Here is a 23,870-nt window from a genome sequence, read left to right on the forward strand (position 1 = left end):
ATAGGGAACACCTGGAGGAATATCGTGTCAGAAAAAAACACCTGACCACTCATTAGCTGACCTAACACAACAGCTAATGTTGTTAGCATTTAACAAATTCCAAGCTTTATTTCATTTTTTTGATACACTCCTTTCTAATGGGTAGGCTAATGCTGTTGTTGTTGTTGTGTTTTCATAACTTTTGGCACCTAGGCCTAATGGGTTTTCAAATTTTACCTCGAAATTTAACTTGAAGTAATTTAACTATCCTCTGACACATTGGTGGCTGTTTCAAAACTTTAAAGAGATAGTTATTTGTCAATTTCTGTAGATTCAAACGATTCAATACAATCCTTTTTTTTTATTGAAGAGGCTTGCTTGATAAATGTATTCAATTATTATACATTGCTTCATAATATTTTATAGGCTACCATATAGTTCGTTTCTGTGATAAGTAACACTATTCATATATCTTCAGTATAAATAATGGAAATAAAAAAGTTTTTGAAGGTTTTTAGCTGTTTCTAAATAGAGTGTGACGTCAGAGGCGCTCTTGCCCAAGAGCCAAAGAAAGATATGTTTCTGCTTTAGTCATCTAAAGCAGTCCTGGTGTATGCAGGGACATATTTAATGCTATAGTTAATGAATGCATACATTTATTAATAGTTGGACACTGTTTAGGACTGCAGCATCCGGATAAAGATATATCCGTACATTTGATTATTTGATCAGTAGGTTGTTCATTGTGCTTTTAAAAAAGGATCCAGAAATGTGTTTGCTGCACACATGTTTAGCCGCAATGAAGCATGAATAGACTTGCTTACATCAGACTTAGGTAGACAGAAAGTCTGAATTGATTATTTGTGCACTATCCAGATGGGGCAAGCCTCTCTCTCTCTCTCTCTCTCTCTCTCTCTCTCTCTCTCTCTCTCTCTCCCCCTCTCTCTCCCCATCACTCCACTCTTGCCGGTAACAGAGTCATTTGGTCCAGCCTCTACACTCAGCATCACTGCTGCAGTCTCTCAGCGCCTCACTCTCTGACCTTTCACGGGGACCATGCAGGCATTTGTTCCCAGGTAAGTTTCACAGAGACTTAGCAGTGCTGTTCTATTCCTGGATTGTTGTTTCACCAATTATTTATCTTCACTCTGACAAGCCTCTAGTTTGGCAAAGCTCCTGGTCCTGTGTGTGATCTTAATGTGGTACAACTGTGCCCTGTTCAGGTGCTGCAGGCCCTGTTTGAACTAATGTAATGTGAGCTTTTAGTTTGTTGCTTTTGGGACTGAGAATGTGCTCTTTGATCTCAGGATTAGCTTCTTATGTAGGCTACATAATTATTTGCTGAAGGGTATTATTCTTAGCAAATGTTTTTGGTTGATTTATTATTTACATTGTTGTGTTGACTAAAGAGGATAATTCAGCTGCATGTGGTTTGCACATTTTGTGATTTTATGTCTGTTGGTGCTAAACTAAACTCATGTCTGTGATTATTCAAGTTAATCATACAGCTCGCACTAACTTGTTTTGTGGTTTCCCACCACACTGTTTCCTCTGTGGCATCAGCCTTTTAAAGTGTGCACAGTCATGGAGCCCATTTCCGATGCTTTGTTCACTATACAGTAGAGCGTGCTGCTACCCAGCCCACTAACTCTCAGTGAGGATTCAGGGTGACTCCACAACAGAGAGATCAATACCGGTAAAAGCGTAGCAAAGGAGGGGCAGCTCTCTGGGTAAAACATGAGCCTGTCCTCAGATGCTTGCTCAGCGCTTTCTGTGTCTCTGTAAATCAGTGGCAGAAATCATGCTCAGCTCTGAAAGTCATGATGCAAATGCAGGGATTTAATGCAATGTTTAAATTATTTCTAGTGAAAGAGGAGGACAATTTTAAGCTGTAAATCAGCGCAACGTTACACCTGCTGATGCAACCTGCAGGACTCATGAGTAATGTAGCTTTGAACACGTTTTATTAGATACAAAAAAAGACAAATGTAATTACCATTTATTAATTGTTGCAATCCACAAAAGCTTAACTAACAACACGATATGATTGGAAACTGCTAAAAGACACTTACTAGTGTTTGGTACGTTTGAATAACTATTGATTATTAGAATAACAGAGATTGTATCATTTTAAAACAGGTGGTGTAGAAAATGATCAAAGTATTGAAAGCGGTGTCAAAGTAATCAAGTCAACACAGACACACACGAGATGTAGACTCAGGTGTTTTTATAGCAGGTCAGTGTGTGACGGTTGGGCTGCGTGTGAATGGGAAGGGTTGTATTGAATGGGGGTCAAAGGTTGCCTTAAATGTTGATTCAACCAAACTGTTCACACTCGTAGAACTTGTACATGCCCTTCGCTATTTGTAGGATGTCTATAATTCAGTAGACTTCCTGTGTTTATACCACTCCTCCTATTACTATGGAGCAGCAGATGTGTATTTGTGGTTCTTTGTGTAAAATATAGAAGTCATATCTACTGTAATTGTGAATAGACTGGTAAAATATCACTTGTGGATCTTTCTCTCCATCTGAAAGTCTAAACTCAAAATGATAACTGATGAGTCTCTGCTGAGTTACAACCTTTGAAGCAGCAGACGTGCACAAAATATAAACTCTACCGTGTTTCAGATTGTGTTTGACTGTTGGCCTTTTTTATTCAGGTCTGATCGGTTTCTTTCAAAACCTTTACTCTCGCCATTAGACTTCATGATCTGATATCCTTGAACAATTTCCATTGCCCTCAGTCTACATATCTGTGCCAATGTCCTGTTTTAGCCCCCTTATATCAAATACTATGTGTACAGTTTATTTTTTTTGTTCCTTCCACTGATTCAGGTCCTATCTGACCCCGGTCAGGGATGAAGAAGCAGAGTCTCAGAGGAAAGCAAAGTCTCGTCATGCCAGACAGACCCGCAGGTCGACGCAGGTAACAAACGAACAGCTGACAGAATTTCAGATTTGATTTGATTGAGAGGTGACAGTTTGTCAGGTATGAAGCTGTATGGGCTGTATGTAATCCTGCAGGGTGTGACTCTGACAGACCTGAAAGAGGCTCAGAAGACCATCAGTCTGTCTCTTCAGGACAGACAGACAGAGGATGGAGACACTCTGGATGAAAGGTCCTGTCTAAGGAAAAGCTCGACGGATGACAGGAGAGTTAGAATTGGCCTGACAGAGTCGGAGGAATCATCCGAGATCAGTCCAAAGTGGAGCAAAATGGACGAGGTTAGGAAGACACATTTATCCAGAGATCAGATAATGCGGATGTTTCATCACAATGGAATATTTTGAATAACACCTGAAAATGTCTCTTTTCTGTATCTACAGCAGGGAAACATTGAACACAAGTTAGAAACCCTCACTGAGTGTCCGGTACAAAATCTGTCATTTTCTTCAACTGCTGGATCCTGTGGCCTTCTTTTCTGCAACAACACCTCACAAGGTCAGAGTGACATGAACACCTTTGTGTGTGTGTGTGTGTGTGTGTGTGTGTGTGTGTGTGTGTGTGTGTGTGTGTGTGTGTGTGTGTCTGATTGGATGTTATTTTTTCAACTTCGTCTTCAATTCCTCATGTTTCAGGTCAATCTGACCCCACTGCATTACAGTCATATTGTCCTCTCTTCTTGACCCAATTACAGCTCCATATGTGGAGAAATATAGACGTATTGAACCCTTCGCTTTGCCATTAAAGGGTTTACACACAACTTTATGATAATAGAGAAATTACAGTCAAGCAATTTATAACACCGAATAGGGTAACTAGCTAATTTGTGGTGGGAGTGCGAGTGCACCGAGTATGAATTTTGTGCTATTAGAAAAAAGTTGTGAATAGATAAACTAACCTGAAATATTCCCTTTTTATGATGCAGTCGGGGAAAGATGGCGGAGAGATGAAAATGAGAACCCTGTTGAAGGTACGGCTTGTTCCACCTTTGCTACAAAGCAGCAACAGAGGCGACGCTGCTGTGATGTCGAAGGTTCACACTTTAATACTTCACAGGTATGTGGAAAACATCTACAATCATAACGGGGGAAAAAAATGATCAGAGACTTTTTCCTGTTGTTTCATTTTGTTGCCACTAGATGGAGCCAAAAGATATTCATTTTGTGGTTTGTCATACCTTGTTGTTCCATGTATTTACAGTTTATTTGATGAAAAGCGCTGACAAATGATTCAAATGAGTTCCCTTGAGAGTAATTGTAAACATTAAAGCGTGTAAAGGCCATACTTTGGTTTTTGGGGGAATAAAAAGGTAAAAAAAGGTAAAAATGATGTTTATGAAAAATGCATCTAGATTTGAAGTATTTTACGAGTCAGACTCTTATGCCACCATCATTTAACTGTTCAATCTTCGTCATTCGTCAATTAGCGTCATTATTTCATATTCACAGCCTGCTTCCCCCCTCGCCTAAAGCCTGAGTTATGCTTCAAAGGCAGCTGAGCTCAGATCTCTGATGCAATATTTTGAGCTATACGGCAATCGTGGATGTGAAACATGTGTTCAGGGATTCTTTTAAGTAGAAGTGCTGGTTAATGTCTCGCAGAAAGGCGCTCCAGCCCCCTCACCCTCAACAACCCACCCTTCTTTTCTCCCTCTAAGTCGCTTTGCTTCTTCACATCACATGGCAGAGGTGTCTCAGCATTCCATACCTTATTGGGCAAAAGTGAGGCGCTCTCCGCTCAGTCTTAGCCTTGGATTCGGAGGGATTGACTTTCTTTCCCTCTTCCACTGATACTGCTCTCCCTCCACCTGCTTGCTGCATGTGAAAAACTACGACCCTGATCTTCTGCCCTAATTCCTCCTCCCATGTGCAGCCTGGCAATTCACACAGAGGATATTCAATTTGTTTGTGTCTCCAAAAATAAGATAAAAATAGAGGACACGCAAGAACAGGAAGCAGAGGTGACGCAGGGATGATAAGGCAGCCAGGGGTGACTTTTACAAGATAATACAATACAGTATGAAAGGAAATTGGTTTCCCTGTGAGCCGACTCAAGGCCATCGGTTCAGCTGTCCCCCCGTGGTGAAATCTGACACAGAGATCTGTTAGTAACATGAGAGTCTCTCAGAGTTACAGAGAGGACTATATCGGTCTGTGATAATCATACCAAGCAGCCAGGTTTCATCAGACTCATGACAGGCGGCACATCATGGAGGCCGACCTCTGCGTGACTCCATGATGATCGGAGCAGATTTTCCACGTCGATTCTCAGCGATGGAAAGAAAGACAGGTGTAGAGAAGAGCAGTTAAGACATTTTGTTACTTTTGAGGTGAAACAGAGTGCACAAGACTTTCTTAACAGCTGTAATTTTTTTTTTTTTTTTTTACTGAGTGTCCTTTATCTAGAGCGGATCAGTATTTAAATTCTGCTCGTAAGGCATTCCTGCTTTACCAGATTTGCTGTCAAAATCAAATAAACTCACGAGTGTATTTTTATGTTTTCATGAAACGCATCCAAATAATACTCCATACAGAAAATCCTGAAACAATGAGAAAGGATAAGACGGGGGAAACCCCAGCTTGGATCAACTCTAAATAAAATGCGCCAACAGAGCCAGAGAAGTTCAACTTCAACAAGTCACACTCTGCAGATTGTCCCCAGAGAACATGTATTAAGTATATTTTGTAAACAAGATGGGCACTGTTACAGATTCCAGTTGATGTCAAACTGTAAGACAAAAGCCCTAACAGTAACAGACAACAAGAGTAGTTTGAATGTAAAATGAATGAAGTCAAAACTTTTATTTAATAGCTTAAGGGGCAGGTAAGGCACTTCAGAGTAAATTAACACGTGTGATTGTTTGGATGGTGCAGAGGGTATTCTAGTTGCACTAAAATGAATCTTTTATTAACAACCATCCTTCCCTTATTTCTGTTTCACCCTCTTTCATAACTGCTCCATCTTTCCTCTGTGTTTTTTGCTTAATTCTTCTCACTTCCTTCTCACATTTTTTTTTGGTATCTTTTCGCCCTGGGCATGAACGAGGGAGTTTAGGAACACTAGGGTGCTGCAAACCTCACTATAAAAGGAAGATGGCATGAGCCAGCTTGTGCCGACAATGGCAAAACAGTAAAAGTTGCGGAGTTGTTAAAAGGTTAATTTCAACAATTTGAGAATAATGCTTATTTTCTTGTTGAGAGTTAGATGACGCGATTTGCAATACTTAATCAGGTCTGCATTAATATTATGAAATTACCCCCAGTATTGGGTGACCATATTGTCCAACCTCCAAATCGGGACACTTTCAATTGACCACAAACCCACATGTATGGTCCTGCACTGCTGACACAAGGTGTCCTCCTTGAGCAGCCTGTTTAATCTAGTTGTCAACTGCGTTTGCCTCACTGAAGAAGGTTGCAACAGCGCTACTTCCAGCCGCTTCCCACCGTTTGTGTTTGCTTGTTTAATATGGCTTTGAATGTCGGCGTATGACTGCATATGACTGAAAATGGACACTTGCAGTGGTACAAAACACAGCTTATTATTCATTGCCTGGTACTTCATGAAGTAAGCTGTAACTCTCCTGGAGCTCTTTGGGAAAAGCTGACTTCCTTTTTGGCATGACAGCAGGCCTACCTGCGGTAACGCAACAGGTCCTGTTAGCATGATGAGCTAGGCTAGCTAAGCAACAGTCAACTGAATCAGTTTTTAACAGTGCCTTGCGGTGCATTATTTGTGTTTTCCTATTTGTTAAAACAGCATTGGCAACAACACTGATTGACATATACACAAACAAATCAGTGTTGTAAGCATAGTGTATTGTTTTTGGTTGTTTAACACCGGGACAAGGACTGTTCAAAACCAGGACATATTAGGGTTTAATAGATATAGATATAGATAACCTGAAGCCTGAAGTTGACCCCTTTACACACGAATTAAAGACCCTGTTTTTGTGAACTTTCTGTGGTCACATTCCTCAGAGAAACAAACTTCATCCGACTTCCAGGTGAAGCTGCGTACTGCTTTTGACAGTCCGTGCTAGCTTTGCCAGTAAACCAACCTGCCATGGACGAATGAACAGCGAAAAGATTGATGAATCCAGATGATTAAACTTCCAATTGAATTGAGGCAACAATAAGAGAAGCGGAAGGAAAACAATAAAAGACAAGTGGACGTTAGAGGACGTACAACTAACAAAAAATGTCAAGATTGCTACTTTACTTTACGGTAACCTTCAGGTGGAAAAAGAAAAAAAACTTTTTTTAGGTTTATAGGTTATGTTCGATGCTATGCTTGGATTGGTACATAAAAAAAAAACCCCGTGAGTGTTTTCATACAAATTAAAAAGGCAAACTATATGTCAATATATCAGAACATCTGGACCTAATCATTAGTTTCCCACTGTTTTATTATGTGCATGTGTGGAATCCATCTCAGCGCCCCCATTATGTCCCCCTCTTTTATAAGGCATTCACTTGATACAAAGATGTCAAAAAAACACAATTTCTTTTGACAAACTCCATTAGGTTGCATAATGAGCTGGCAGGCTAAAATGAGATACAGATTCACCATCATTTTGTTCAGGGGAATAGTGGCACAAGTGCTCTGTGTTAGCACTCGCACTAACAGCACTCCTCTCCGTCACACTGCAGGGTGCACACAGTTACTTGACACGTCTCGGTTGATGATGGCTCCTCAGGTAATACCGCGTGTTGACCTTTCACGACACAAACCGCTGCAGCTCTTCCCCTCCGCTCTGGCTTTGTGCTCCACCTCCCCTTATCCCCCGTCCACATCAGTGGACAATTTTAGCCCTCGGTGCCGAGTGCTGCCATAGCAGAGCCTCTGGCAGGTTGCCAGAGCTGAAGACAGGAGGGAGAAGAGAGCGTGTGAGGGGGAGGGGGAGGGGGGGGGGGACTGCGAGGGCGACCAAGCAGTGAGAGGAGAGGGAGAGAGATGGAGAGAGAGAGAGAGAGGGAGAGAGTGTATAACTTTGGGAAACATTGGAAGAGGCAGCATCGGGAACAAACTTTTCTCTCTTGGCTGCTTGCTTTTGGACTTTTCACATTTCATCAGAGACTTGAGTGTTGACAGAGCGGAAAAACAAGATGATCATGTGTTTGCTTTTAGTTTCACAATCTTTTCTCTGTTTTTGTGATCAACAGAACTAGTTTTTGCTTAGTTTTCTTTGCTGATTATTGCTCCTCTGTCTGAGCTTTGAAGAAAATCCTTCCAAACTTTGCTGCAGCTCTTTCAGGGGTGTGAAGCTGGACTGAAGAGCACACACATACACACTCTTTAACACACACCTGTTGTCGCTAAGGATTCCCTGGGAGTGCTGTCATGGGCTTCTGCGTCACTCTTGCTTGAGGGAATCTGTGCGTCGGTGCAGCTGTTATCTGGCCGTGGCCTCTTGTGAATGTTACAGTAGAAGTTGGCCAGCCAGGCGAGGGGTAAGATGTCAACGTACTACCCGCGCACCAAGGACCTGACTCGCACCAGGAAGTCACTGACAGAGTCACCGCCGTCCTCTCCGTCCCCCACAGACAAAAACTACAGAGTAAGATCGGGATGTTTTCTTATTCAGATTTTACAATTCCAAATCTTTATCTCACTTTGTATGAATCATTTTAAAATGCTGTTTAAATCATCGATTCGCATAGAATATATGTTTGATCAAGTTAACAGTAATTGACTCTGTACTCTGTTCATTTAAGTTTAAGATAACACCTTTTTCCCTAGAATAAAAGTGATCCATAAAGCAGATAACATTTTCTGGATTGAGACTGTTACTGCTATTAATTTACACATTGATTCCATTGAATGCAGATGTATCTGTGGCTATTTAATTATTATTATTCTTTTTTACATTTTTCAATTTTCAAGCACAAAAACAAAATATTGTTTCATTTCAGCCTCTTAAGCTTTAGAAACCGCCTCTAATATTTGTCGCTTAGTTTCAGAAATTAAATATGTTTACAGTTTATGATAAAAAAAAAACATCAGATAAAAGTAAAACTACACAATGCATTCTATCTCATGACATTATTCGACATAGTTATGAACTGAGAAAATCCAGGCCGATGAATGTATACCTGAAATGATGTGTAAGCTGCAGCCTAACAAAACATTTTTGTATTTGGACATGTTTAGATTTCTGTTTTACAAGCAGAATTTCAAACATTTGATTAACAACAATTACTTAACAGTTATATTAATGATATGCATTTTCTTAACTAGTCAACCTCTCCTGATTTACTCATTTAGTTTATCAAAGTGATCAAATAATCTGTGATCTATGTATCTCATCTTATTTCGTGACTTATTTGAAGCCCTGAGAGTCTGACTCAAGTTCCTGGAAAAAGATTTTTTTTGGATTGAAAACATTCCTTCTGTAATTTCCTGTCATGTTTGTTTTTCTGTCTTAAGTGTTTTATTCTCATGGGCGTTGTTTGACTGTTGTGTTTATGTCCCACTGAGCTGACAGATACATTTAAAGGGACAGAAAAGAAATGTAGTCATTTTGCTGCTCACATTTTCTCATGTGATGTCATGCTGTCCTTCAGACAGTGAATGATACCAGTGGATGCTGTCATGTTTCTGTTATTTTCTTACTGACGCCTTAGTGCTCTGTATCCATGGTGAAACTCAGGAATTCATTTTCCATGATTTCAGCCCAAATCAGATTGGGTTTGGTTTTTTTTTGCATGGGAGAGAAGATATGATGCAGAGGGGGCGTGGACTCAGATTGAGGGAGTATTTTTAGACTCACCACAATGTTTTGATGAGAGCAAACTTGGTCCTCTTTAGTGAAACACAATCTGTGTTACAGCTGTGAACCACAGGAGGAAGTATAAACAGGAACCAATCTGCATAATTGGACGACACTCATCTTTTGGCAGATTTTAAAAGTGATGACGCTTCAACCAAGTCTATTCACTCAAGAACTGTAAAATTGAGGTTCTTGAACTCTACTTCCATTGGATGCTACTTTATACTTCTACATTGCCACCTTTTACTTTGAAAGGAAAGGAAATGTGTGTAATATTGACAGCTAAAGATGTGTTACCTTTAACGCAAACAATGTATAAGCAAATGAAACACACACACTGTGTTACATGTGCAAAGTGTGTTCACTTTAACGTCTCAGATGGTTTGATTTAGACTGTTTAAGTCCTAAATGTAATCATAAAAAGCAAAGATTAGAGAGAAATAATGAAAAAAAGGTATTTACCAAGGAGGTTTAATTCAGGTTTTTCTTCTTTTTGTGCCCTAATACTCATCTAACTACCATTCACATTTTGCTTGTGATTGGCAACCATGGACTACACCATCACTTCTACTCTGACTAGCCACAGCTGTAAAATGTATACATCTTAATTGAACTTAAATTGGATTTTATTTTTACCATTGTGGTATTAACACCTTTATTTTACTTAAGCAAAGTAAAGCAAGCAAGTTTTTTCACCTTTACTTAAGCAAACAATCTCATTACTTCTTCCAAAGTGAGGCATGTTAAGTCTGTGCTCTTTAAAAAGAAGAAGCTGCTCACAGTGGCAGGTCAGCCTCAGACTTACAGTTAAGGGTTAACAGCAAAGGGAGGAGGGCTAAAGTGAGAGAAGGTGAGTGAATGTGGAAGAAACGTCTTTTATGGTCGTGATCCTTGTGTCAGTCCCAGTGGTTGGAGTGAAGTGTGTGTGTGTGTGTGTGTGAGAGAGAGAACGTTTCTGTGTTTGTGTATGTGGCTCAGATTTTCCTACTGCATAATCCAGTCAGCTCTAAAGCAGTGATGCTTTGACAGGAAGGGCAGGGAAGACACTCAAGAGATGAGAGAATGTGTTAAAAGTCTCTTAAGGATGATTTCAGCTGCAGCTCTTTCATTCTACTCTTAACATTATCATGCAAGGATGCTGTATCTCTGAACTCATGCAACCCCCCCCCCCCCCCCCCCCCCCCCCCATCATGAAACCTAGAAGCCGCTGTGCTTACAGAGCGCCCATGGTTCAAGCCTGCACCCGTTTGGAGGCTGTTTCCATCAGTCTGACACCCTGTTGTTTTTTCTCCCCCTCCAGTTGATATTCTCCTCCTGCGTCGGCTCTGCCTCACATACTTTGCTGAGCCTCAAAGGCCACACTGACTCCTCTGTTTCTCCTAACAAGGGAATCACTCTGGTGCGGCTGCTATCAGACGTAGAATTTCAACTATGGTTCAGTTTCTGGCTTTGGCTGGATTTGAATTAACATGAAGCAGACATACATTTGAGAGCATGTGTGACAGTTTGCATCCCTTCTTTTAGTAAGCTCACTGTGGATTTCTCGGGGAGTATATGTTTTAATAAACGTATATCACCGATTTGCTAATCCTGTAGTGTGAAATGGGTTTGGGAACTTTTAAACTTGAAAGAGTTTAGTGAGAGACGATTGAGTAACAGTTCCTCAAAAAAGCAGACTCTGTGATGATTCATTCATGGAAAACTAGGCAGCCAATCAGCCCGGCTGATTAATGCATTTCTACCAAATCTTGCACAGGAATCTCCTCTGTATTGCCGAGAGGTTGGAGTAAGACAACTCCTCTTACCTCCATCCTTGGCCCTTTTTCTATCGAGGTCATGGAGGTCTGTTTTTTCCTGGATAGCTCTGCTAAAGCACATGACCACATAAGGACAAGCAGCGCTGGCTCAGTTATGTAAACACTTGCTCCTTTGACGCTGCATGAAATATTTCCCCCCAACTAGTCAAATAAGAGAGCACGAATAACTGTGAGCTCTTTTCCTTTTGACATCAATTGTCCTCGTATAAAGCACATTACGCACCTACATCTGCTTCTTGTCTCCAACATCTTGGACAACCACACAAGATGTTTATTGCAAAGCTGTTTCCAAAAAAGGTGTTTAAAGCCCCGCTCCTCATGGCAGAAAGCAGCTCTTAGTATTGAAATTTATGAGAACAGTTTGTGAGACTGCATCAGATACTGCGAAGACATCATGGACCATTCTTTCCTCATATTACCATCATCTCTGTTTCTCTGTTCTGGTCTGTTCCTGATAGAAAATAGACATTTTCCTCCTTCAATCCATTGATTCCAAAACCTAGAAAAGAGTTATGGTGGAAACTCTCTTTTACCTGTGCTTTTACAAAGGCCTAATAAAACGAATTAATTTTTCTAATAAGACATTTACTATTTACCAAGTATGAATGTCGTCTGAAAGTTTTAATTGTTGTAAGTCCTGGCTTAGTAGCCGAAGACATGCTAACATTAGCCTATCTTGTTTCCAGCGAAACAAGATAACCAGCTAAGCTAACATATTCTGTAGCTCAGCTAGCATCCAGTCCCTTTGACTCCGTTCATCTGGAAAAAAGTGCGGGGAAAACTAAGATTTCATATTAGAAACTGCTTTGTTTTGTGATTTAAAGGTTTATTTATCGTGATTTCACCTAAAAAAAAAAAAAATCTGGCTCAAAAACATGTGATTTGGGGGGGAATGGCTGAGTTTTTGCTATAGCTTTGGACAAACAGTTATAACCTACAAGAAATCAGTTCTTTTTTTCCTTATCTGGCTAAAGTCGTTGCTGGTGGTAGCCATAATCTGTTATTACAATACAAGGATGCGTTTCTGGAGGAGCAGTTACAAGTGCACTGCAAAAACTCAAATCTAAGCAAGTGTATTTTTTTAACTTAAAGAAATATATAGTACACTTCTTTTAAAACACATTTGACTGACCTGCAGAGAAAAAAAATAAATAAATCAAGACTTTTAAAGGAATACATTTGGTCTACATTTTTTAGAATAGGTTAAAAAAATCCACCAATGTGGGACAAGATACCTTCACTTGTTGAGTGTCTTGAATTAAGATGTACTAATTAATTTAGATGATTCATCTCATTTCAAGACACTCAACAAATACATTTTTCTTGCCCCATTGGCAGATTTAAAAGAAATCGTATTCCTATAAAAAGAAGCCTTATTATTTTTACTTTTCATATCTTGAGATAAGACGTTTATATGGACTTGGCAGATAAGTGTGGGTTGTAATTAGCGTAAAAAATTTCAGGGCTGTGTTTAAGATTGTTCTGATAATGGTGAACAGGGAGGATCTGTACTGGAGGACACTTTTATGTGTCATGCTCATATGCGCATCATTTATCAACCAGCAATAGTGAGTTATTTTTCTTTGCAGAAACAGGTCTTGCAAAAGATCTTCATCAATACCTTTAGAATCAGAGAACCTTTTAAAACAACTTATTCAGTGTATGACAAATTTCCCCAAGTGGACAAGAAAGTGTATCGTATCATGTGATTTGTTTTAGCATATCAAGGTAGTGGACGTACACTTTTATACTACAAGTTCTGTGCCAATCATTTAATCACATCTATGAGTTAGTGGGATTTCTAAAAACACAGCCGCTCGAAATACAAAAATAATCTCCTCCGATTTTAGCACAGACTCCTTTGTGAAATGGAAAACAAATTCTGATCACAACAGGCAACTTGGCAGCCATGTATACTGGGCTAGTCATTGCAAAAAAAAAAAAAAAAAACCTGCCAGGACAGTCTGCTATCAGTCTGTTGTCTGAGGTCAGACGTCAACCAGCCACACAGGAGATACTTAGCTTCTGATGTCATGATGTCATCTTTATGCTGCAGGCTTTTGCGTGGCTGCCGCCTGTTCTAAGAGATTAACCGGGCTCACATGGGAGGTTTGACCTGTGTGAACCCTGTCGCTGCAGTGTTGGGGTGAATTATATCTCAGTTCTTCATGTAGTTCTTCCCTCTGGGACTTCAGGTCTCTGAACACGCTGTGATAATTCACTTGGAAGTTTTGTTTTTGTTCTCTGTAGTCTCAAAATGGAAAATATTTCACTGCCAAGCCTCTGTTAGGTCTTATCAAGCAAATAAATCTTGATCCAACCGTCACAGAACATTTTTTTCCCACTGTGTTGTTCCCATGCTGTGGTGCAGAATGAGCAAACTAACAAGGTTTTTGTCTTTGTTTTTTTTTTCAGCATGAAAGATTGTCAAGGTAAGGATATAGCATTGTTTTCATTCTGCTGTGATACATACCTGTATTTCCTGACAAAAAAAAAAACTGCTGCCCTTCATACAGCAGCATTGTGTGCTGAATGTGTTGCTCTTAGGTATGACTCCAGTGGTGAGAGTGCAACAGACAAACCACTGGGCCGCACCAGCTCTTACTCACGGAGAGAGACTAGGCTGGGTGCTTTGAACAGACAGGAGCAAGACGCCACCACCAAAGACTATAAGAAGGTAGTAACTCCTACCTGACTCTTAAACAAGCACAATACCTCTGGAAGGATTCATGTGATGGAGAAAACTTGGGTTCATGCCACAGTGTGCCTGTTGGCTAACCAACCAGATCTTTCTATTTGTAACTGTTCAGTAAGGGCAAGCACCTGGATATTTGAAATGACTATACATTATTTAAAGGCTTAATATGCGACATTCTGAATATTAATACAGCAAAATCCAATATACCCTATGTAAATATATTTTGGAGTAATGACTTCCTAAAAAGAGAGTAAAGTCGAACTCCCTCTGGATTTGTTGTTCTCAACTCTGTGTTCATGGACCGGATGGCGCTACCCTTTAATCATTGTATGTTTTTGATCAGAGACTCCATCATGTTAAATGAATGGATTCCCCCCCCCACCCCCACCCCCGAGTGAACCCCTTCAATCTCCAATATTTGTTTTAATTTTCAGATGTATGCAGAAGCTTTGCATGAGAATGAGAGGCTCAAATCCAGGTTGCAGGACAGTAAACAAGAACTTGTCAAGATACGCTCCCAGCTGGAGAAAGTTACCCAGGTACAGAGCAAAAAAAAAAAAAAAAAAGAATGTGAAAATTGTTAATTCAGTCATATTTTTACAATAGCACCTTTTTCATTGAGGTGCCAACAGGAGGAGTTGGCTGATTTCTTAATGAAACCATGTTCATAGTTCAAGTTTTATTTTTGCGATATTTTCTGCCAATACTTTGTAATAACATCCTCATTCTAACTCCTAGAGGCAAGACAGAATGTCAGAGAGATCTTCAGCACTTGTTTCGGAGAAAAGGGTAAGTGTCATGGCAACCTTTTGGCATTTTGGTCTTTACTTTGTTCATGTTATCCTGCGCTATCATAATGGATAAACACCCATTTCTATCTTGGGCTTTCTTGGTTGTTGTTTTTTTTTGTTCGCAATGGGTTTCCAAAGGACCATTGATGTATTTATTTTAGTGTTTTATCTTCATTTACAGGAAAAACAAGCTCTTGAGAAAAGAGTGTCAAACATGGAGGATGACTTAAAGGTCAGTGAATGCAAAATAAACTGTGCTAACACACCTTGGCAAGTTACATGAAGTTTATTCAGCAATGTTTTTCCAGACAACATAAAAACACTAACAGTTTGTGAAGATATACACCTTCCAGCCAGGCCCATCTCACTCGTGCTAAATCAAGCAGACTTAAAGTGTTTTCACAGAGCAAACACACACACACACACACACACACACACACACACACACACACACACACACACACACACACACACACACACACACACACACACACACACACACACACACACACACACACACACACACACACACACACATGTAGCCTAGTCCAGGGCTTTTGGTTAGCCAGGTGGATTTGGAGTCAAGGAGAGGGAAGGTTAATGCTTCAGGCTCATTACCCACACTGTTCTGCTGGGCCACTTCCTGCCAGGCTAAGGAGGAGCCTGTGCTGCTGCTCCTCTGCTCCACTTATCCCACTGTTGGGGTGAACATTGTGACCTAGTTCCAGTTGAATACCGGACCCCGTCCAAGAGCAAAAGACCTGCTTTTGTGAGACATTCCTGCACTGTGTGTTTTCTGCCTCACAGAGAAACACGGGGCAGAGCAGCAAAGAGACGTCAGGCCTGAGTAAACATGAACTGTACTTTGTTTTGAGAAAGCAGTCACACATTAACAAGATTATAATTTGATTGTTAGAGGGAATTACAGCAACATTGTTATAGTGTAATCCTCTCCAGAAATAAAATCATGGCTCCGGTCTGAGAAAGCACAATATGCAGCCAATGATGACATCTTTAAAAATAGGACACATGAAGAAGTGTGGTGTGCCAGAAACAGATGTTTGTTGTTTGTTGTCGTGGTTCCCTCAGCAGGACGCCCCAATGCGGTTCCGCTGTGGGTACCAGCCCTGAGAGCAGGCTGTCTCAGGGGGAGGGGGGATGGTGAGTGCTCGCAAAGAAGTTTAGGAGTGATTGACACCTGCCTGTCACCCCACTATATTCTGTTCAGACAGAGATTCAGGCATGTGCACACGTGTGAACACATCACGGGATAAAGTTAAAAATAGGAGTTTTAGATTCAAGGCACTCACTCACAAAGTCACTTATTCACAATAGCTAAGTTACAGATGCTCCACAAGGGGGAGCTGCCAAGTCAATGTCAGATTGTTTGCTAGCACGCTATCTGCTAGAGAGGAAACTGGAAGACAATTTAAGACTCTCAGATGTGAAAATGTCAGTGTTGTCTTCTTTGGGTAAGCAGCTGTTGAGAGTGTAAAGTTATTCAGAACATGTACATTTGACATTCTGACGGTTACATAAGCATCAAAACTGCAGAAGCATTTACTCATAAAGTTGACATTATCACCCGGGCGCAAGGTAACAACAAACTGTATCTAAGAAATGGAAATACACACATCACTGTGACGTCATCTGCTGGTTTGTGAGTACTGTTTGAAGCCTGAAGTCCGGCATTTCCATGTAGGCATCTTGATATTTTTGGATCTAATAATAGAGAGTGGAGAGAGGAGCTAGGTTTTAGCATACAAGAGCTAACGCTTAAGCTAGCCTGGTTCGCAAATCGAAATTAGTTTTTCTACAGAGGCTGTGATATCATCAGGACACTAGTTAAGGCAGGCAAAAACAAATTACATGAAGAAACAAGCAGCCAAAGCTTACAGTGTTAGAAACATGTCAATCATGGTGGCTATGCCGTTAAGCACACCCACCGTGATTGATCTTTTTTTCTCTAAATAGGAAAATACTTTCATGCTCATACATCATGTTCATTTAAAGAACACTTAACCAAATACTTTTTTTCTACTATATTGACTGTATAAAACACGGATGTAGTCTAAGTGACATCACCATTTCAGAAGGAGAGATGTGAAGCCAAAAGATGGCAATCGCCTACTGGAAATGCTTTCTCCACCTAATTTATGATCAGTCAAGAAACAGGGAAAGAGTTGGAGCTGATGCGGGCCTTAAGCCTACTGGCAAACAGCTACAATTTCACCTGTCAGTCAATTCAGACACACCCCTAATAGTGCAAATTTATGAATATAGCTTAAGTTTAAAATCAGAATGAATGAGTGGTAACTTTATCATCGTACAGCTTTATTTTTTACCAATAAAGAAATGAGCTATAGAGTTTTTGCGCTTTCAGCTGGACACTTGAGTGACTGCTTTTTTTTTTTTTTTTTTGCACTTCCTGATTGACTTCATTTCAACTCCGGAGGTTGCTGCTTGTTTGCAACCAGTGAAGACATCCCTCTGTCCTTTAAAAATAATGAAGGTTTAAGTCACTTAAACACCGGCTTTCCTTTTCTACGTCCATTCTTTTAAATACAGTCTATAAATAGTCAAAACCCTTCTGGCACTGTGCCTATATACTGCCTAGCTGACTGGTTTCCAATGTAGGTGTTTCACATCAAAGGCACTTTGTCTCCTGCTTTCTGCTTTGAAATATAATCGATTTACTAATGTGATATTACTTTGCAGGGCGTTACATTTCTGACAGAGACGCTGAATTATTCTCGACAGCCTCTGAAGCGTAATTAATAGCAAATGTGTTGAATTATCTGAAGGACTTGAGAGTGCGGTCGGATCTAATTTCATATCAGAGGGCTCAATATTAAGAAAGTCTAATAAAGGATACTGATCATTATGTATTCTAGCCTCATTCTGCTGTTCTCTTCCTTCTAGACAAGGGCACCTCTCCAGAAACTGATCAGATTTATTCTGTATGCATGAACTGTCAAATCCAGAACACAGCCCGGCTTTAGTCAATGTGTTTAGTGTTGCGAGAACCAGCTGGATGTACTCCTTAAATCACATCCATGGCCATATTCAAATCTGTAAAAGTGTGTTTGGTTAGCCTGAAACACTACAAAATGTGTGTGTGAGTGTGTGTTCTGTGGTTTACCCTCAGGAATGGCGTCAAACCACAGATGTTTCAATCCAACCACACGGAGGTTTACCTCAAAACGTTTGGCAAATAGGAGGGGGGAATTAATCTTTTCTTTTCCTTATTCCTAACCAGAGCTCTCTGCAAAGTCTGAAATAGTAGAGTGAATTTCTATGAATTTTATATACCCTCTTTTTTGCAACTCCATGCATAAAATAGCATTTCATCAGCCCACCACTTTCCATATACTCTCAAACTCAAAGAGAAAAAGCTTCTTTATTTTCTTTGTCTGTTGCAGCTTTTGCTATTTCTTCTCAAAATCTCCCTCTTGTATAAATACTGGTTTATATAAGTTCCTCTGATCTGTTATTGTTTCATCTGTCTGTGTGGCTGTGTGGGCACAAGCCTTGTATGAGTGGATATGTCTGAGTCTTTCTCTCTGCACATGGCCTGCCCCCCCACACTCCCCCTGCATGCTTTATGTCTGCCCCTCTCTATATCTCTCTCCTCCTCTGTGCAGGCTTTCCCTGCTCTGGCTCAGGTCCAGAGCTTGCGGAGGGTGAATGAGTGTCTCCTGGCTGAGAATAGAGCCATGCTGCGCGTCCTCGCTCGCCTCTCTGAGACGGCGTCCATGCCGGAGACGGAGGACCTCTGATCCTCTGACATCATCTGTCCTCCTTCCACCCCCCCCCTCCTCTCCCCCTCCTCAGCCACATAACTTCTACACTCCTCTCTCCTCCTGGTGCCTCTTCAGGCCCCTCGTCCTCTGCTGTGTTCCTCTCAGGCAGGTCCTGCACCTTCCCCGTGCTCACTCCCCCCAATTGCAATGCATCTCTTTCTGCACCCTTTTAACCCAGTCCTCTTTATGGCCATCATGGGCCAACACAGCTGACCCCTTCCCCTTAAAAAAAAAAAAAAAAAAAATCATCATATGCTTCTTTTAAAGTGCATTTTTATTTATCTTTTCCTTTCACAGGGCTGCACTTGACACAAACATTGCATTACATTTTTTGGGGGGTTCTCATCTAATTTAAACATTCACATTAGAAGTCGGCATCATCTAAAACAAATGTGTTTTTAATGTTAATAGAGTTAGCCTAATGTTTCACATGGAAATAGCCATGCTAGTCAATTTCCCAGAGGAAATGAAATGTGTCGGCGCAATGGCCTCAAAATGAACAAGGTGTGTGCCACCGACTGAGATGCATATTACGTTTTGGTTTATGAACCTTTTTAGAGAAGAAAAAGACAAATACAATACTTAAAGGCTCTTGTGTCTGTATGCTAAATATGAAGCTTTAGCCAGGAAACACTTCGCTTAGATTAGCATACATGAAGATAGAAACAGTATGTAAAATGTAAAAGTATGCCCGAAAGCACATGTAAAGCTAACTCGTAAATTTGTTAAATAAAAACAAAAACAATTTGGCAACCGCATGGTCGTGACATAGCTTCAGGAGGTCAATACATCTAGCCTAGTAATATGCCCAAAGTTCCAGCACACAACCTCTCATAAACCGTTTAAATCACTGTTGATTTCTCTTTTTTTTTTGGCATGTTAAACATACTGTACATTGTGTTGATGAGTTCACCCCAGAGGCCCTGTTTAGAGAGATTTGTTAGCTTTAAACACAGATAAGTTAGCTTTCTGCTCCTGTTTCTAGCTTCATGCTAAGCTATGCTAACAAGCTGATGTCATTTCACATTGTTCTTTTTTTATTCTTTACTTACTTGTATTTGAACTGCAGTTTACATTACAGAGCACCTGTACCTTGACAAATCTATATTTCGTAAAAAAAAAAATAATGTGGTTAACTGCTAGTATGCCTTTTACTGATTTATGAGATTCTACCTAGAAGGGTTTTTTCACTGGGAACTGTGAGATATGCTAGTGGTTAACCTCCTGAAATCCACACTGTCTCCAACATTTAGCTTCTCTTTCTGCAAAAGAGTCTTTAAAACATGAAACATGAGTTGTATCAATAATCTCACCTAACTCCGATGAAGAGCTATAAAGCCGTACTCCCCAAAATGTTTTGCTATTCCTTTTATTACATTTAAAACCTGCATTAACATAATTATACATGAAATTAAGTTTAATTTTGGGCTACGTAATCCTAGGGAGTGACAGAGTAAAAGAAAACAGAGAAGGGTCTCCAAACCTGTGATTTTCCACAGGTTCTGAACACGTTGATCCTCATTTGCTCCTTTGCTCACTCACCAGTTTTGGGTGATATGTCGCAGCTAGCCTCGAGCTGAGGGTTATTGTTTGTCTCTAGTAGAGGGGAAATACTTTGGCAAAGAGGCTGGATATTTTTAGTCATTGCTCCTCATGAGAGACATGACCTAGATTTTAGAAATTGACCCTCTCTCTCAGTTTTCTCTCTTTCTGACATTTTTCTGTTTCACCTTCCATATAAAGGCCATATCGTCAAAGTCACTCCTCACTTGCATGAAGTACCGTGAAGCATGTCATCATTGCTTGGCCTCAAACTTTACAGAGGGACAAGTTTCAATGATTTTCTTGTGTAGTGACAGAACATATTTTATCATTTAGGTGGATATAGTCCTGGTGAATTGTGTCATCTTACCACCTGAAGCTAAAAACTTCACAGTATCCACAAACCATTTAACATATATCTCTGTGTGCATAACTGTGATGATGATATCATTTTCTAATTAAATTTCTTTCCCTCTGCTGTCCCAGATCTTAACAGAGCTCAAGTCAGACAACCAGAGGCTAAAGGATGAGAACGGGGCTCTCATCCGCGTCATCAGCAAACTGTCCAAATGAAAACATGTCTGAAGCTCCTGTTCTGTGTTTGTGGATACTCAATCCCTGATATGAACATTTTAAGTACCCGTGATGTGACTCCTGTCATGTGAGCTACAGTGACTGCCTGATTTAAATTCCTTTTGGGACTCGTAAACACCTAAGGAGAAGTGTTTAGATGTTTCAGGCAAATTTGAGTCACTGCGTTGACAGAGTTACAACAGTTTGAACTTAAATATGTTACATCGTAAGGTTCTTCACATGAACGAAACAGGGACCAATAATACTGTTTAAATGAGGCCCAGTTGACCAAATCCAGGGGGTTTGCATGAAGGTATTGTTTATAATATTATTATACATAATCATCACACTGAGACTTCACGTTTGCTGAGACATCATGCACTGCAGAAAATTATTTTAATAGTTTTTCCTAGTTGTGAAAAGGTGAGAAGCTTATTACGTCGGTCATTTCTTGTCATAGCACTTACCGGTATGTCAATTTTTTGGCATGACAATAGATTCAAAGTCTTTCTAAAGTTAACCAATTCATTAATGTATTCTTAATATATGCCTGTGCAGGTCACTTAAAGGTCACATTTTATGCAAAATACACTTCACCATGTTTTCCTAACACTAATATGTGCCTCTATTTTCCTATAAACCCCCCATTACGAGAAAAGTCCATCCTCTCCGTCTTTGGCCGGCTTCACTTTTCAGAAAATTTGTTCTCAAACAGACTGTTTGGAAAATGTTTCTTCATGACATCACAAAGGGCAGTAACCCCGCCCCCAGGTGGGTGACACTCCCAAAGCTAGGTGTTTGTTCTGCCCTCTGAGTCTGCCTTCTCATCCTCCATTTGCATTTAAAGCTACAGACACAGAAACACCGTGTTGTGAGCAGGGCTGAATTAGAGAGGTTTATAGTCATGCTAAAATACAAGATTAGAGTGGATTTATAACGGGAAACTTCACAGACATGTTTAAGGGAGACTTATTTAAACTGGTTGAAAAGGAGGATAATACGTGACCTTTAAGGGCACCTGAGTAGCAACAAACATGGAAGCTGCTATGAGGTGTACTTTTCATCGCAATGTTTTGTTCCTGACTAAGAGAAAAATCTTCAGCCTCTACCACACATTTTAAAGCCTTCAGCTGTTTTCACAAATTACATTTTTACTTCATTATAACCATAAAATATGCCTCAGGTTTGTTAGTGAGCTGTTCCCACTCACTCCCCTGAACATTTATTCAATTTGATGCAAAATTCTGAAATGTTTTTTTTATCCAAATCAATAGAAAAAACATCCATATTATTTTTAAGCTGCCCAAGTGAGAGAGCCCTGGGATAATTCTTATGTATTACATAAATGAAGCAATTTGCAAAACATTTCCAGCTGTTTTTTTTCTATATTCCACTCAAGTCTTGATGACTTCTAAAATTGCCTTCTTTTTAAATAAATGTATGTTATATATGATGTCCTCTGTGTATTTGGTAGCTAAAGAGGACCACATATTAGCCCGAAAAGCCAGGGCCAAGGTTATGCACTTCAATCGTACACATAGTCAGTGCTGCTCTTAGGCATCACTAGAAGAATGTCATGTAATTTAGTGTTAGCTGGATTCTCTTTATTAATTGTTTGGGTAGCTTCCGCAGCCATTCTTCGGTCTCTTTAGATTTTTTTATCAACTGACCAAGCTTCAAAAACAAAACGACGACAGAGGAGGCCATCTGTGAGTGTGTGTGTGGGTGTGTGTGTGGGAAAGGAAATACCTGTGTTATGTTGTATTAAAGAGATCTATTTATTTATTTATGCATTTCTTAGTTAAAAATCTTTATACTTAGATATATTTCCTTTCATGCATATTTGTTTTTGAACTGTTGTCAATCTTTCTTTTAGGTGACGAAAACACAAATGCCAAAATCATCCACAAATAGATTGCTGCTGACATCTTATCCTGCACAATATTGTGTGATCTTATTAAGCACAATCCAATGTTTTATGAAATACCCTGTTGCTGGCCCTTTACATTACAAATGGTGCAGATTACTTACAGTTTCACTTAATGGTGTTAAGATACTACAGCCACTCAATTAAATCCTAACTTCATTAAACCTATCAGCTTTCTGTTCAGATCCTTTTCAAGACCCCATGTAGCCTACATTAAATTCATTGTGCATTGTGTTGCATTTAATAGAAAGCAATCGACAAAATAACTTGTCATGATATATCAGAAAATAAATCCATGGAGCCTTATGGAGGTTCTTTATGAAGCTAGAGGAGTGCCCTCAACTGTACTATAGTCCTCATTTCAATATGTTCCACTTTTCTACTTTTGTTTCTTGAACTTGGATGAAACCTTAAGATGGCTAATTTGCTCCATATTTTTTCCATTATATTTTTACTTCTCCTCCTGGTTCCTTTTTTGTGTGTGCATTACCATGGTGTCTTGAAAGCCTGTTTTTGGCAGGGCACATTTCTTTTTTAAATGCGTGACACAATGATCTAAGTAATTTAATTAATCAAACAATCTATCTAATCCACAAAGAATTAGACGGATAAATGTATCTCTAGAACAAAATGTGCTTTTTTCTGTATCTTATCTTATTGGATGCATTAGACAAAAAAAATAATTTGGCTGTAGATTTAATAAGTGATAAACGGTGTGATGGGAATGATTTTGGCATTTGTCTTTTCTTCACTTACAGGATGAAATGTTCCTATTGTTTTATGTGTTTCTTTGAAGATGTGATGCTTCTGGAGTCCAAACAGAGCAGCGTGCTGTAACATCAGTGTTATATTTGGTCACATTTACACTAAAGATAGAACACATTGTATGCTGCAGAAATCTTGAACTATGCAATATATTGTTTTGAACTGTGCTGATGATAGCTTAATACACATACAGCGGTTTACTCACTTTGCTTAATAAACTGTAAAGGAAAGATAATGTTTCTCTGCGTGGCATTAA

General features: G+C 39.8%; 2 protein-coding genes across 7 annotated transcripts; both read left to right on the forward strand.

Moving 5' to 3' along the window:
* The first annotated feature begins 978 nt into the window (after positions 1 to 978).
* On the forward strand, positions 979 to 7,763 carry LOC136181044 (protein phosphatase 1 regulatory subunit 12A-like). The gene is made up of 6 exons (XM_065961160.1): positions 979 to 1,055; positions 2,818 to 2,908; positions 3,007 to 3,207; positions 3,310 to 3,424; positions 3,852 to 3,982; positions 7,626 to 7,763. The coding sequence occupies exons 1-6, from the start codon at positions 1,036 to 1,038 to the stop codon at positions 7,761 to 7,763; spliced, it is 696 nt and encodes a 231-aa protein (XP_065817232.1). The 5' UTR covers positions 979 to 1,035.
* A 117-nt stretch (positions 7,764 to 7,880) lies between these two features.
* On the forward strand, positions 7,881 to 23,849 carry LOC109985798 (protein phosphatase 1 regulatory subunit 12B). 6 transcript variants are annotated; one of them, XM_065960846.1, is made up of 8 exons: positions 7,881 to 8,486; positions 13,931 to 13,947; positions 14,063 to 14,192; positions 14,648 to 14,752; positions 14,952 to 15,002; positions 15,186 to 15,236; positions 18,649 to 18,912; positions 20,836 to 23,849. In XM_065960846.1, the coding sequence occupies exons 1-7, from the start codon at positions 8,385 to 8,387 to the stop codon at positions 18,781 to 18,783; spliced, it is 591 nt and encodes a 196-aa protein (XP_065816918.1). In that variant the 5' UTR covers positions 7,881 to 8,384; the 3' UTR covers positions 18,784 to 18,912; positions 20,836 to 23,849. The 6 variants fall into 6 exon arrangements, with proteins under 6 accessions (XP_065816918.1, XP_065816920.1, XP_020491890.1 ...); XM_065960848.1 differs by lacking the exon at positions 18,649 to 18,912 and adding an exon at positions 16,097 to 16,158 and having other exon boundaries at positions 7,883 to 8,486; positions 20,835 to 23,849; XM_020636234.3 differs by lacking the exon at positions 18,649 to 18,912 and adding an exon at positions 16,097 to 16,165 and having other exon boundaries at positions 7,884 to 8,486.
* The last annotated feature ends 21 nt before the right edge of the window (positions 23,850 to 23,870 follow it).

The sequence above is a fragment of the Labrus bergylta genome, chromosome 12 (assembly GCF_963930695.1).
Source record: "Labrus bergylta chromosome 12, fLabBer1.1, whole genome shotgun sequence".
Lineage (NCBI taxonomy): Eukaryota > Metazoa > Chordata > Actinopteri > Labriformes > Labridae > Labrus > Labrus bergylta.